We start from the raw sequence: 15,375 nt of genomic DNA, 5'->3' as shown, positions 1-15,375 counted from the left end.
TACTTGGCTCAGGGTGACAGGAGCAGGCTGGGAGGGCCCACCCGTGTGTCCCGGAAGCAGAACACAAGAGGTCTTTTCGGGGCAGACACACGCTCAAGGCCAGTGTCTGTGAGTAGTGTCATCGAGGCAGGTGTTGGCTGGCTTCACCAGAGGGCTCCACCTGCCAGCCCCACCCCTGAGGGCCACTCACTACCGGAAGCCACGCGGGGCGGACAAGAGGGCTTCAAAAGTGCAGGCGCGAGTCCCCCCACACCTCCCTCTCGGAGCTGTTTCCTCACCTGCCGCCAGGCTGCGTGGTGACCTGTGTCAGGTACCTGGCATCCAGGACACACCCACCCCTCCCTCCTCCAGGCCCCCACGGAAAGGTGGCTCACAGCCAGATGTCCCGGCAGCGGAGGGGCCAGAAAGGGGTAGGTTTGCGGGGGGGGGGGGGGGGTCAGTCCTCATGCTGAAAGCTGAATGGCCCCCTGTGGCAGGGCTCGGTGCCCCAAAGGCGCAGGGAGTGGAGCCAGCCAGCGTGCTGGGCCTCAGTGTGCCCATCTGCATAGTGGGAACGACGGCCACACAAGGGTGGAGGCTTGGCCTCTGGGGAGGAGCCAGTCACCCGCCCCACAGACCATGGAGCAGCACCACTGAGCACATTCAAACAAAAACATTTTATTGTCAACAGCTCCCCGCGGAGTCTCGGGGATCTCCCAGCAGAGCAAGGGTGTGTGAGCGGGTCTGGCACCAAGCTGGTCATGGCCGTCCGGGCAGTGCCCTCTCTGCGCAGCCCGGCGCAGGGGAGCAAGCAGGCGGGTGCATAGGCGCTCACCAGAGGAGAGCTGAGCGGGGGCCTGGCGGGGACGATGGCCAGCAGACACTGGGTGAGTGGACGGAGGTGCAGGGGTGCTCCGAAGACACAGGCGGCAGGGAGAGGCCCCGGGGAAGCTGGAACGACCAACTGACCAAACGTTCAAACGACCGCGCGTGACAGATGTCCTCCTCCAAGAGGCTCACTCCTCCCTGGCTCACGAGACCCTCAAGCCAGCCCCAGGCTGATGGCAGAGGGGCCCCTGAACCTCCTCGTGGTCCGTAGCTGGGTGAGCAAAGCCCCAGGCACGGCTGACTCCGGCCACCGGGTGGTGGCTCAACGGGGCCCAGACCCCCACACTCTCCTCCGCCACCTCCAGCTACGAGACGTCTGCAAGCCGCCGGCGGGCCGGCCCTGGGGCGCGGGGACTAGCTAGGTGGACAGGCCGCGGGTGAGCCCCAGCACGGCTTCGTAGGTGACAAAGACCACCATGTTGACGGGGAAGGCACGACAGCAGTTGAGCGTCAGCCCCTTGAAGAGGACCCGCGGCCCCTCCTCCCGAACGCTGCTCACCACGCAGTGCAGGAGGCCCCGGTAGCGCCGCTGGCCCTGGCCGTCCGCCTGCAGGCGCGACTTGATCACGTCCATGGGTGTGGCCACGGCCCAGGCCAGGACCCCGGCACAGCCCCCGGCCACCAGCACGCCCAGCACATCTGCAGGGAGAGACCCACCAGTGCCCCGGCCGCCAACCGGACGGGGACGCGGAGGAGGGCCAGCGGGGCCCCCCCGCGCAGGGGCCCCGCCGTAACGCAGCCCGGGGCTCCCCCCACCACCGCGACCCGCGCGAAGCCACGCGGCGGGTCTGGCCCACCTCTTGGGGTGGAGGGCGCCGCGGCCCCCACCCTGGGAGGCGCCGTGGCGCCCCGTTTGGCACCACCTCGTCCACGCCTCCTCTCCCGGCCTCAGTTGCCACCTCCCAGGTCCCGGCCCCCCCTCACCTGGCTGGCTGCGGCCCGTGGGGGTGAGCTGCTCGCAGAGGATGGTGTAGGACAGGAAGTAGGTGGCGAAGGAGTGGCCGTCCCGGAAGAGCAGGGCCGAGCTGCCCTTGTAGAGGCCCCGCAGCCCCTCCTCACGGGCCACCGTGGCCAGGCAGTGCAGAGGTCCTCGGTACTTGGGCCCAGGCCCCGAACTCGCGGGGGGCGCGGGACACGCGGGGGGCGCGGCCGAGGGCCACGAGGCCGAGGGGCGCCGCTGCTGTGTCTGCGTCTGCAGGCGGACCTTGGCCACCTCGGTGGGCGAGGTCAGGAACACCTGGAGCAGAAGTGGCAGAGATAAGGGGGTGCCCACCGCTCCGCCCCCGGACCTGGCCTCCGGTAGCCTCCTGTTGCCCACAGCAGCATCGGGGGCCCGGCCTCCAGAAGCCTCCAGCTGGCTCCCTCTCTCTCTGCCCCTCCCCTGCTGCACTCTGTCTCTCTCTCTCAAAAATAAATAAACATTTAACATAAAATAAATAACATTTTTTAAAAGGCGGGGGGGCACGCCTGGGTGGCTCAATCGGTTAAGCGTTCGACCTCGGCTCAGGTCATGAGCTCGCAGTTCGTGGGTTCGAGCCCCATGTCGGGCTGTGTGCTGACAGCTCGGAGCCCGGAGCCTGCTACGGATCCTGTCTCTCCGTCTCTCTCTGCCCCTCCCCTGCTCGTGCTCTGTTCTCTCTCTCTCAAAAATAAGTAAACATCTAAGTAATAATAATAATAATTAAAACCAAAAAAAAAAAGTAGCCTCCAGCTGGCCCAGCAGTCACAGTGCAGCAGGGTTCAGAGTCAATGCTTGTGCCTGAGCAACACAACTCTGCTAGCACAGAGTGGGCTCAGCGCACAGTAGGTGTTCGGTAAATATGTGGGACAGTTTCGTGCAGGTATCACAGAATTAATATGTTAACGACCTTTATGTATTACGTAATTAACGTAGGTATTTAACGTAAGAATAATATAACACTGAATGTAGACATTTAATGACATTAGTAAGTAACAGGACATCACTGATGACAATATTACTAACGATACCGTCCACCATCCTCTGGACGCTCATACCTGTCAGACTCCATGCTGGGGGCTTTCCCTTCCTAACCTTACTTGCTCTTCACCATGCCTCTTACTGACGAAGAGACAGAAGCTCAGAGAGATCCCCTAGCTTGCCCAAGGTCACTCGCCTAACGAGAATCCACTGAGCCCTCAGCCACAGCCCCCAGCCTTCGCCCCGTCTCTGCCCTCGCCGAGCCTCAGTTTCCCCACCTGCCGGGCTTGGTGGCCTCTCAGGCGGCCGGCTCAGGCTCTCCTGACCCCGCAGTCCCGAGGCCCCCTGTCCCCACCACTCCGCCCCCCGCCCCCGCCACCCCGCCACTCACGCGGACCAAGCCGGAGGCAAATCCCGAGAGCGTGATGTCAGTCTTGGCGGGCTTGATGTCCGTGCTGCCATACCGAAATCGGCAGATGTGTGCCAGGCAATGGCGGTAGGTGCCGAAAGACACGGACGAGACCAGGGACACGGTGCACACGGGCAGCGAGAGGCCTCTGTAGAAGCCCCACACCTGGAGGGCAGGCAGACAGGACCAGGGGGCCCAAATCAGGCTGGGGGCCCGGCCAGGAAGAGGGCCGTCCAGAGGGGCCCTGGGCCAACGAGACTGGGTCTCACCCCTGCTCTGCCCTCCCTTGCCATGGGAACCTCAGGCCAGTCTCCTACTGCCTAGGGCCTCGGTTTCCCCAGCTGTAAACTGGGGATCGTATTACCCCACTTTCGAGGTTATGTGAGGGACTGAAGAGACAGAGGGCTAGGCTGGACTAGGGCAGCTACTTGATGACGGTGACGATGGTGATGATGCGGGATGGCATGCTTCATTTGTTAACCCCTGGGCCAGCGTCGAGCCCCAAGTTCACGTGAGTCCCTCCTCTGGACCAGGCTCTGAGCTGGACGCTGGGGACACCTAATGACCACCCGGTGCCACTTTCAAGGGATGCCCAGCCTGGAGGGGACAGAAATGCAAACACTCCGGGGTCCCTCCCTGACCCTCAAAGGCCCCCTGTGGGCCCTCTCCTGAAGGCAGGACCTCCTTCTGAGCACCTCCTGTGTGCTGGACACCTGACTCTCGTCCTCAGAAACCCAGCAGGTTGGTACAATCATCCCCATTTGGAAGGTGACAGAGCTCAGAATGGGGTTCAGCATCCCCTGGCTGGTGGGGGTCTGAGGCCCTGACGTCCCCCTGCCCATTACCCTGGCCCCAGGCCTACCCTCTCTCGGCGATACGTGTCCCAGACGCAGTGCCAGATGCCCCTGTACTTGGGCTCTGTCTGGATCTTGACCTGAGAGAGAAGCAGGCTTCAGGAAGAGGTGGCTCCAGGCCTAGCACAAGGTCAGTAAGCCTGGGAGAGGGGAAGAGCCAACCCCTTGATCGTCAGAGCCGTGCTGAATGTGGGCAGAGCGGGGACCAGGAGCCCCCATGTGAGACAGGAGACCTAAGGCACAGGTGAGACGAGGGGCTGACGTGGTCCTGAGGGGCATGGGGAGGGCTGGTCTGATTAGCATGCCGGAAAGTTCTGGCCACGGATAGAAGCAGGAGACTTGGAGGGTAGCCTAATCCCAGCCAAGGGCTTTTGGGTGGGCGGCGGGGGCCTGGCTGTCACCATACCTTCACCGTGTCCAGGGGGTAGCCCACAGCAACACCGCAGACTCCTGGAAGGAAACCAGATGAACCGGGTGAGGGGCAGGAGCAGGTGAGGAGGGGGGCAAACCCTGACCGGCTCCCGCCGAGAGCAGCCCCACGCTTCTCGTCCACGCCGTGTCTCATCAACGTTGATATCGGTGTTGACACAGAGAAGGAAACTGAGGCTCCGGAAGGTAAGGTCGCTTCTGCCAAGCTGCTAGCAACTTCTCCTTCCATGTCTTGGCCCAGGGGTGCCTCGTTCCGAAAGCCCGAGACGCTCCACGGCCTCGCCCCCGGCGTCACGTTTTGGAAGAGTCTTTGCTCCGACACTGGCTGGGCCCCGTCTCCCAGCCAGGCAGCTCTTGCCCTCAGGCCTGTGAGGGGTTTGTCTGCCTTTGGCTGCAGGGTGTGTGTGTGGAGAGGCAAGGACCCAGCAAAGGCCGGCAGGTGGGAAAGCCCACGTCACCCAGGGCTCTGTGAAGGACCGCCTGGAACCACAAGTCTGCATGGAACAGACTGGGACATGAGGCTTCCTAGACCAGGGTGCTCTCTCCGCAAAGGGCCAGGTGCCACTATCCTGTTCCTTTCTCCCTTCCTGACAGCAGATCTCAATGTCTAAGCCCCCAGAACCACCATGGAGAAGCCAGAGAGCCACAGACCCCTGGGATTACACACCCTGGGGGCCAGAGGTGGCCTGGTGGTGAGAGCATCTGAGGACAATAAGGCACCTGGGGGCTGTGCCCTATTTACTAGGCATCCCAGGACTCAATAAATGTGCGTGAATGAAAGAACAAAGTGAATGAATGAATGAATGAATGAGTGAATGAACAAAGCAAGTGAAGCAAAGGACTGACTGAATGACTTGATTAGAATTACCCTCCTTGACCCTCACACAGCTAGACCTCACCAAACTCCTACTCATCCATCAAAGCCCTGCCACAGCATGACCTCTCGTCTGGGGCCCTCCCTGACCGCTGTATCTGGCCTGCCTTCGTGCCGGAAACCATGTTGATCAGAGCCCCTGTCACGTGGTTTTGCTGCTGCTTCACACACGTCATGTCTGTCCTCCACAAGGCCCTCGTCTGATCTGGCCTGGAGGGAAAATACAGGACTCGGGAGCCCTTCCTGGCTTTGTGATCTTGGGCAAGTCAAGCCCCTTCTCTGAGCCTCCTCCTTAGAGGGCCAACATCCAGGGAAGCAGCCGGCCTCAGGTCCAGCTCATGGTAGGACCTCAGAAAGGTGGCTGGTGAGGTCAGGGCTCCAGTCTTTCCTGGATCGGCACTGCTGTCCCCTCCTGATGGGAGAAGAACAGCCCACACCGTTCCCAGCAGCATCGACCAGCACCCACGGCTGTTTCCCAAGACGAGCGAGGCCAAGGGTGCCTCACCCAAAATAGCCTCACAGCTTGCAGGACCAGAGGCCGGGGGGAAAGCCCCTTCCCAGCCTGTCTCCTAACAAGCCGGTTATCTCTCGGGATTAGTGTTTCGCAATCAGCCCTTTCCCCAGAAAGGAAAATAGTTTGGGAACCCAGCAAGGCCGGGACAACATGCATCCTGCCAGCGGGTGGGGCCAGGGCTCGGCGGGGCCTCTCCCCCTCCACGCCACCCCCAGTTTCCAGACCCAAGCCAGTTTGTCCTCAAACACCTCCCCGGCCTCTGGTTCCTTCCCACAGCTCAGCCATCCCTCACCACACTGGTGACCCCCTGGCACAGGGAGAGACCACCTCCTGCCCCCCCACCCCCACCGGGTGTCCCCACCCCCAGACCTGCCGGTCCGCCTCCCAGGCTGAGACAGCCAGGCCAGAACAGACTCCTGTCCCCACACCTCCCCCCGGCACCTGCGGCCCACGCCGGGCCCTGACCCCTTCCGGGGGCCCCTCAAGCCCCACTGCTGTGGGAAGCCTGCTCTCAGGCCACAGGACGTCGCAGCCCCTCCTGGTACCCCTGTCCCTGCCTGTTACCTCCAATGGCTCCAGCGACAAAATCCATGGACAGTGTGGTGGTGTGGGGGGGAGGTCCTGGGGTCTGCCTGCCTGCCAGCGGTCCGCACCACCACTGGGGTGGCCCCAAGAGCAACTGGGCCGGCTCCTCGCGGACCTTAAATACCTGCGGCCGGGGGAGGGACAGGAAACAAGAGCCCGCTGACCAGTGGCCCCGAAGGCAGAGGCCATGCGGGTCGATGCCCATACCCAGGCGCCGGGGAGCTGGCCTCTCTCCCGCCCCACCCCCCGAAGGACCCTTGTCCCAGTGCCCTCAGGACCCAGGTGTCAGGGAAACATGGGAGAGGCCACAGGAGGTGGCAGGCTCACTTCCATGATGCCTGCAGGGCTGGGCCCCAGGCCACGTCCAGTCACCTCCAAGGAGGTCCAGGGATGGGGCTGTGCTGACCCTGTCCCTTCATGGTGTCCTCGGGCCTCCCCAGCTCCCCTGGAATTGCTCCTGCCCAGGAGCCCTCCAAGTTCCGTCCTCACTCGTTCAACAAACACCACCGGAGCTGAGGCTGAGCTGAGGCTGATAAGACCCGGTCCCCGTCCTCACGCAGCTCCGGCTGGCAGGAGGGGGTGGGGGCGGGCACAGGCAGGCTGCAGGGCTATCCCCGCTCCGGGAGCAAAGGCGGGTCACAGCCCAGCGTCTGCCCCACGCGCTTCTCACTGCCCTGGTCCCTCACTGTCCCTGTGCACCCACATCCGTCTCCCGCTCCCCCGGGCCCGGCCAGGTCTGCCTCCACGCGGTCCCCAGCGCCCAGCACCGACTGAGTGGGGACCAAGCCCTGATGGACCCACTGCTAGGGACCGGGCTGCTGCCCGGCCTCTAACTAAGCCAGGGCACTCCTGAAGGGGAAGCCACTCCAACAAGAGATCGTCTGCAACCATTATAAAAACAGTGACCGCCCCCCAGCAGCGTACCCCTCTTTACGGTTTCCCAAGCACTCCTCCTCCGCCAGCTCACACGATCCTCATCACAGCCCCGAGGGAAGCAGGGCCGATGGTCCCCATTGTACAGATGGAGCCATCGAGGCCCAGAAGGGAGATCTGTCCAAGGCCAAGCAAGTGGCAGGGCTGGGTGTGATGGAACACTCTGGAAATACCAGTGCCTCTCGGATGCCGAGGGCCAGGCCCTGAGGCCCATGACCTCTGCCCCCATGGCTGTCACCCCACGGGCCCTCCCAGGGGCTCAGCATGTGCTCCCACACGAACCACAGGGCAGCGCTTCGAGGTGGCCACGCACTTGCCCAGGGTCACACAAAGTGAGTGTCCCGCTGACCAGAAAGCTGGCGGGACCCGGGTAGAGGGGCAGGTGGTGATGTCACAGGGTTCGGACAGACTGGTCCAGGTGGCCCTCAGGTCAGGGACTGTGTGTCTACCTGTCTTCTTGTCTTCTGATGGGCAGATGCAGACCAACCTTGAACAGGCTGGGTGTGACGGGGCCACATCCCCGCCTGCCCAGCTATTGCAGGGTGAAGGGGGGACGGGTTGGTGGTGGCAGCTACCAAGGCAGAGGGCAAAGGGCAGAATGCAGCCCGTCCCAGGTCAATCCTGCCACCCATCCTGGCCTTTAGAGAGACACAGCTCAGAGTCTGCTTAGCGGCCAGGCTGTTTGCATTCAAATCCCAGTTCTGAGGCCACAGCAATAACCACACAGACAAAAGTCCCCGCCCCGTGGTTCTTACATTCTGGGGAGCGGGGAACAGACAACCCAGAGGTGAGGAAGCTGCCAAACAGCGGGGAGTGCCGAGGACAGGGGCAGAGCAGGGAGGGGACAAGGTGTGTGTACGTGGGGGTGGGCGGCATTGGGAAGGGCCGCCCAAGACGGTGACATACAAGACGAAGGTGTTTTCTCAGTCGCTGCAGCCAAGTTTCACCTGCCCTTTGTCTCCCGAGCAAACATGCCCAAACTTTACCCTCTCACAGCAGAAACAGAAAACATGCCACCTCGCTGTTTAGGCTGCTCTGGGACAGGTCTGAAGGTTCCCCACCCAGCTGCGAGCTTCTGGCAGGCAGGGCTGTGCCAGATTTGTCTCTGAGCCCACAGCACCCAGCAGAGGACAGGCACCCTGGGGAGGCCGGGTGAGTAAATGCACGAGGAAACAAGTCAGTGGGTGGACGGGTGGGTGGGTGGATGGATGGACAGCTGGAAATACGGATGGGCAGATCAAAGGATGGATGGATGGATGGATGGATAGATGGATGGGTGGATGGGGTGAGTGGGCACGTGGGTGGGTGGATGGATGGATGGACGGACGGTTGGGTGGGTGGATGGGTGGGTGGGTGGATGGATGGGTGGATGGGGTGAGTGGGCGGGTGGGTGGATGGATGGATGGATGGATGGATGGATGGGTGATAGAAGGGTGATGGATGATGGATGGATGGATGGATGGATGGATGGGTGGGTGGATGGGTGGATGGGGTGAGTGGGCACGTGGATGGGTGGATGGATAGATGGATGGGTGATAGATGGGTGATGGATGATGGATGGATGGATGGATGGATGGATGGTTGGGTGGGTGGATGGGTGGGTGGGTGGATGGATGGATGGGGTGAGTGGGTGGATGAATGGATGGATGGATGGATGGATGGATGGATGGACGGATGGACAGATGGATGGACAGGTGGGTGGGTGGGTGGGTGGGTGGGTGGATGGATGGAAGGAATGGATGGATGGCGTGAGTGGGTGGATGGATGGATGGATGGATGGGGTGAGTGGGTGGGTGGATGGATGGATGGATGGATGCGTGGGTGGATGGGTGGGTGGGTGAATGGATGGATGGATGGATGGATGGATAGGTGGGTGGCTGGGTGCATGGATGGATGGGGTGAGTGGATGGATGGATAGGTGGGTAGATGGATGGACTAAATAATGGACAGGTGGAAGGACAGATGGACAGATGGAAAGATGAATGGATGGGGTGGAAGGGTGAGGGGTAAGTGGACTGACAGTTGAAAATACAAATGAATGACCCCCCCCCCAAGGCAGGTGGAGTCACCTGCTCACACTGGCTTGAGCTGACACAGGAGGTGACAGGCCAGTGGGTTGCTGGGCAGGCAGAGGTCTTGGCTGGGGAGAGCCCTACACGGTCTGGGGAGAGCTCAAGCTGGGTCCCCACAGCCTGGGTTTGGCTCCAGGCTCTGCCCTCTCAGATGTGTGACCGTGGGCCAGTAGTGTTCCAGCTCTGAGTCTAGCATGGCTAGCAGAAGGCACAGGCCAAGGGAACCCTCTGGGGCCGTTCATCTCAACGGGCAAGCATTACCATTATTAGCACCGAGGCCGGCCTCAGGCCTCCTCCAGCAACACCAGAGCCCCGCTGAGCACAGCCCTGCTCAGCCGGTCTTCTAGAAGGAGACACACATCACACAAACAACCCAGGCCTGGGCTGCCGCAAAGGGCTCTGGGAAAGGGGTTGGCGCTGGCCCCACGAGGCACAGGGACTTTCTGGCCAAGGGGCTTGACACATTCCAAAATCCCTTGTTACATTTCACAAGAAAAGGAATAACTCTAAGTTATTTTTTGTTTTAAAGCCCTCCAGACAGAAGAGAGGCAGCAGAGTGAAAGCCCCACGTGGAGATGTGGGCCTTCCTTTCCCATCAAATGCAGGCAAACACAAACATTTTCTTTTTTACTATCATTTTGTGATTTGCTTCTGTCCTCTATCAACATGCCTGGGACGGCTTGTCACCACGGTTCCTGCAAACTCCATTCCTGTGCACGTCCACGGGTGCACGTGGTGTGGCCAAGGGGTACAGTGCAGGGCGGCGGGGGGGGCGGGCAGGAGTGAGCCAGGCTGCCTGGGCTCGGCCCGTCCCCACTGTGTGACCCAGCTGAACCCCTAGCCCGCCTAGTGTCCTCGTCCGTGAAGTGGAAATTCTATTACCTACTGCTGTACAGCTTTGGGAGGACCGAAGGGTCAGTGGCTGTAAAGTTCTTGCAGCCACTCCTGGCAGGCAGTGAGGCACTCTAAATATCACCGCTCCGACTTAATTCATCAGTGATACACGTTGGCTTGTTTCCAGTTTATAACAGAAAGGCCTCCCGTAAGCCTGCTTTGGGGGGTTTCGTCCTTTCGGGGGACCACACTCAGAGGGGGACGGCTGGGTCAAAGACACCTGCTCTATCCATAATTTTCACACACTTTGCCACTGGGGCAGGATTTGGAGAGGCGGAGGAAAGGCAGTGGGGTTTCTGGGCGAAATGGTTCAGGGGCCCGGAGCGGGCACGGGGGCCCAGGCTGGCCCCAGAGACTGCCAGCCTTGGCATTTCCAGAAAATGGGCCTCCATGGCCAGGAGAGCCCAGGGTCTCACCCAGCTCGCTCTGTGACCGAGAGCAAGTCACGGACCCCCGAGCCACGCTTTCTACGTCTATAACACGGGACAGGAGACGAGAGTATATGCACTGGGCCTGGGCCCTGCTGTGCTTTGATCTACATAACACCCAGCTGGTTGCTGCAGACCGCACGGCCCCAGGCGGTGGGTAAGAATGCACCCATCTTTGGAAGGAAGGGGTCTCCGGGTGTGGCTGTCGTGTGGGTGAGATGAGCCCCAGACCCAGTCCTTCTGGACACCCTACCCTTCCTGACATCCCGAGGGGTTAGGGCCCGGGGCCTGGGGTCTCTAAGCCTGTGTGGCCCCCTCCCCGGGAGGGAGGGACCTCAGGGCTACCGAAAGGAATCTAGTCAAAGCCCCCCGCCCCCCGCCCCCCAGCCAAGCTTACAGACAAAATTCACAGGTGTCTGCACTTGGCCCGAACTCTGTTTTGCTCGGTTACAGGGCCCTCCCTCCCTTCTCAGAAAATAGACCACAACTACAAAACATATTCTTCTCTAGCCTGACCACAGCCCACATCCCGGACAAGCCCCAGGCAGAGCCCCTCCTGGCACCCTCCTGCCCTACCTGGCCACGTGTGGACCCCTCCCCACCCCCCACCCCTCCACGGGCACAGCTACAACCCTCCCACATCCTTCCAGACCCCTCAGAAGGCCCCTGACAGAAACTCGGAGCCGACATCCCTCCTGATGTCTGGCCCTTACCCCCCTCGCAAGTGAATCCCCCCCGTCCCCACTCATGGCTCTACTTGGTGCGATTATAGGCCGCCCGTGTCACCGGCCACCCCAGCAGCTACAAAGCATGTAACAGAGTGCTCCCCGCTGCCTCCCTGCCGGGGCACTGCCTTTACCCCTGACGTGGGCACAGGCTTCAGACTCAGGCTCCCGGCCCCCTGGAGCCACTCCCGCAGGACAGCCGGGGACACTGTGGGCCAGAGACAAAGAGCAGGCGGGAACCAGCAAGGAGAAGAATTCGAGGCCCGCTCTGCCATGATGACATCGATGGACTCAATCTCCTAGATGCAGTTTCTCTATCTCCGAACAGGGACAACAGCTACCCCGGTACAGGGGTCGAGGGAGGTAAGGACCGTCGGGGCTCCCGAGGCTAGGAATCAGATGCGGCGGGGGTGGGGCTTGGAGGGCCGGCCAGCAGCGTCAGGCCTGACCCCGCTGCTGACGAGTCCCCAAACTGTCGGCCCCTTCAGCTCCCGGGCCCGGCCCTGCCCACACCCTGGCCGTGCCCCTTGCTCCCAGGCCATAGCTCAAGCCCTTCCTGTCCCGCCTCTTCCAGCATCTCCCAGACCGTGGCAACCCCTTCAGGCCTTGCCCGGGAAGCATCTTGAACCCTGGAGTGCACTGGCCAGAAGGGCTGAGATGGTTGCTGGCCCGGGGTCGTAGGTGTTGCATCTGAACAAGGTGACCTCTGATCCCTCACCCCCCCATCCAAGATGCAGGGAGTTGGACTGAGGAACAGGAAACTCTCTCCAAAGCGGGACCTGAAGCCTGAAGCCTGAAGCCTTCTGCCAGGCAGGCATTCGTTCCCCCCACTCATTCTGGCGTGCGTGTTCTCGTGCAGGCCTCGTGCTGGGCACTGGGGTCCAAAAGTGGCCTAGATGCTACCCTCGCCCCCCTGCAGGCCCGGCCCGCCCGGGGAGTATATACTATCTATTCTTGCGTAACAAATTATCCCCAAACTTAGCAGCTTCAGATGCCAAATATTTATTACCTCACAGTTTCTGAGGGTCAGGAATCGGGGAAGAGCTTGGCTGGCTGGCTGTGGCTCAGGGTCTCTCGCGAGGCTGCAGTCAAGCCGTGGGCACGGGCTGCACCATCTGAAGGCCTGATGCGGGGCTAGGGGGACCCCCTTCCAAGGTGACTCTCTCGTGTGGCTGTCGGCTAGAGGCTTCGGTTCCTCAACGCGGGGACCTCTCTACAGGACTGGTCCCCACATGGCTCCCAGCTTCCCCTGGAGCTGGTGATCCAAGAGGGAGAGAAAGGGGGCGGCCACAATGCCTTGGTGACTGTCTTGTAAGTGACACAATGTCATTCCCAGCGAATATTTTTTCTTTTATTAAATTTTTTTTAAATGTGTATTTTTGAGAGATTTTTACTCATTTTGAAAGAACAGGAGCAGGGGAGGGGCAGACAGAGAGGGCACACAGAATCCGAAGCGGGCTCCAGGCTCCAAGCTGTCGGCACAGAGCCCGACGCGGGGCTCAAACCCATGAACCGCGAGATCATGACCTGAACCGAAACCAAGAGTCAGACCCTTAACCGAGTGAGCCACCCAGGTGCACCCCCCCCCCGACCCAGTGAATATTTTCTATTACTAGAAGTGAGTCACTCACCGTAGCCCCACACTCGGTGACAGGCACATTAGGAAGTGGGGAGTCTAGAAGAATTAGTGGACGTGTTTTCAAGCCGCCACAGAGAGCCAGGGATGGAAACGGGTAGGTGTGGCCAGCCTGTCACAGAGAGAAGCCAGTCTCCACTGGGGCAGTCACAGAGGCCTCCAGGAAGGGGGGGCACAGCTGAGCTGCTCGGGGAAGACGGCAGGGACTCCCAGGAGCTCAGGTGACCGGGCATACCCCCCACCCCCACTGGACCAGCAGGGAGTGGCCTCCAGGAAGCCCCCTGAGGGCAGGCTCACTAGGAAGCCCCTGCTGTTACACAAAGACGCTCAGCTCAAGGACAGATGGGGTAAAGGAGAGAAGCGTGCCCCCCACCCTCCACTTGGAGGGCAAGGCCCCCATGAGGGGGGTACACCCCAGAGGCACGCCTGGCCCCCAGCCAACCCCACGTGCCACCTGGGGGACCGAGGACAAGGACTCCAGAGAGCAGAGCCCGAAGCAGCAAGGCAGGTGGGAGAGGAGACTGTCCACATGAAGCGGCCCCAGGAAGACGCTGCCTGGCCGGACGGCGGCACAAGGCCCTTCCTTCAGGGAGAGGTTCTGGAACAGGGGGGACTCCAGCTCCAGGATTCTGGATTCTAGGATGCTGCAGGCTTTCTCTCTGTTCCTTCCTCCGCCAGTTTCTGGAGCTGCCCCAGGCTCCTCCCGCGTCTGTCCTCCCCGAGGGCCTGCCTGCCACATCGGACTGTCCCCACGCGCCTCTGGGCTCAGTGTGTGTCGTTCTCTGTCCGCCGCCACACCGTCCCCCGCCTTCCGTGGTGTCAACTCCAGCTCACCCTGCCACCGGGACCACGGCCCAGGTGGGGACACACTGCCCTCCTCTGGCCACTGCCCTCGGGTGCCCGCCCCTCACACAGGCAATCCACCCGGGTTGGCGGTCTGCTCTTCCGTCCCCCACACCAGACGGTGTGTGGCCCCAGGGAGGGCACAGCCAGGCGGGCTCACGCGGGGCCCCAGAGCCAGCCCAGAGGGTGGGCTCCAGGAGGCCCGTGCGCCACACGACCTCCGAGTGGGCGGCAAGCACATGCTGTCTGCCTCACCTGGCTGAGAGCCTCCGCCCAGCTCCTCTGTCCTGACCAGATGGCCCGACCCAAGCTGCAGACCACCGCTGGGGCCCCCAGGTCCGGCGCTCTCGGGCAGGCCCCCTGCAGGCTCTATTTTTATACTTGAAGCATTTGCCCTGCGTTTATTTATATCATTCCCATCTTGAGTTTCTGGTCATCTCACAACCTGGCCGGAGCCGGGGCACCTGGGTGGCTCAGTGGGTTAAGAGTCCGACTCTTGACTTCGATTCAGGTCATGATCTCGCGGTTCGTGGGTTCAAGGGCCACATCAGGCTCTGTGCTGACAATGCAGAGCCTGCTTGAGATTCTCTCTCTCTCTCTCTCTCTCTCTCTCTCTTTCTCTTTCTCAAAATAAATAAACTTAAACAACAACAACACTATCTGGCCAGAGCCTCCCTCGCTCCGGTCTCTTGGTCACTCCAAAGCCAAGTGGGTTGGGGCTGGTGCCCAGCACAAGGGAGGCCCACAGCTCACCTGGAGAGGCAGCCCTGGGGAAAACTATAAAATTTCCAGTGGAATGAACGTGCAAGAGGCCCACACAGCATGGTGGCAACTTTGGGGTTGACTCAATTTAAGCAAATCGTTTCAAGTCTACCTAACAAGAGAACTCTGGGCACCATGAACTTGTGAGGACAGTGGCTGCCTGTCTCCAAGGGGTCCCAGGCCCTTCAGCCTCTGAGGCCCAGAGTAGAAAGACTCGCTTAGTCGGGGGGTGAGTCGCTGTGAGAGTGGATGGGATAAGAGGGGCAGAGGCACAGCCCCATGGCAGCCACATGCTCGCTGGGGGAGAGACCCGGAGGGTAGTTAGTTCTCATCAGTGCCAGGCAGCCAACCACAGCTCACGCCCCAGTGCCCGCCACCCCCCAGACCTGCTCGCTGCGGCCTTCAGAAGTTCTGGGGCCAGAGTTTCCCCTCCCCGGCTGGACACTTGAAGATGCCTGTAAGAAACCCCAAATACCTCAGCTGAATAATTAAGTCAACTCTTCTCTTCCGTTTCCCACAAAAGCACCTGCCCCGTGGGGCTCTTTGAGTTGCTCTGGCCCCTAGGATCCTCCTGAACCCATTTTACGAATGAGGAAACTGAGGCCAAGAAG

General features: G+C 61.2%; 1 protein-coding gene across 2 annotated transcripts in view; it reads right to left on the bottom strand.

Moving 5' to 3' along the window:
• Positions 1-637: 637 nt before the first annotated feature.
• Positions 638-15,375, bottom strand: part of SLC25A47 (solute carrier family 25 member 47) — a 21,346-nt gene continuing 6,608 nt past the window's right edge. For both annotated transcript variants that reach the window (XM_043557016.1, XM_043557017.1), the window contains exons 2-9: positions 13,155-13,271; positions 12,533-12,778; positions 6,451-6,595; positions 4,476-4,519; positions 4,078-4,149; positions 3,198-3,380; positions 1,792-2,104; positions 638-1,506 (exon numbers count right to left, since the gene is read on the bottom strand). In XM_043557016.1, the coding sequence (XP_043412951.1) occupies positions 1,226-1,506; positions 1,792-2,104; positions 3,198-3,380; positions 4,078-4,149; positions 4,476-4,519; positions 6,451-6,478 (921 nt within the window). In that variant the 5' untranslated portion in view covers positions 6,479-6,595; positions 12,533-12,778; positions 13,155-13,271 and the 3' untranslated portion in view covers positions 638-1,225. The remainder of the gene's footprint in view (positions 1,507-1,791; positions 2,105-3,197; positions 3,381-4,077; positions 4,150-4,475; positions 4,520-6,450; positions 6,596-12,532; positions 12,779-13,154; positions 13,272-15,375) is intronic.

This window comes from Prionailurus bengalensis, chromosome B3 (genome assembly GCF_016509475.1).
Source record: "Prionailurus bengalensis isolate Pbe53 chromosome B3, Fcat_Pben_1.1_paternal_pri, whole genome shotgun sequence".
Classification (NCBI taxonomy): Eukaryota; Metazoa; Chordata; class Mammalia; order Carnivora; family Felidae; genus Prionailurus; species Prionailurus bengalensis.
This window is presented reverse-complemented; position numbering and strand designations above follow the sequence as displayed.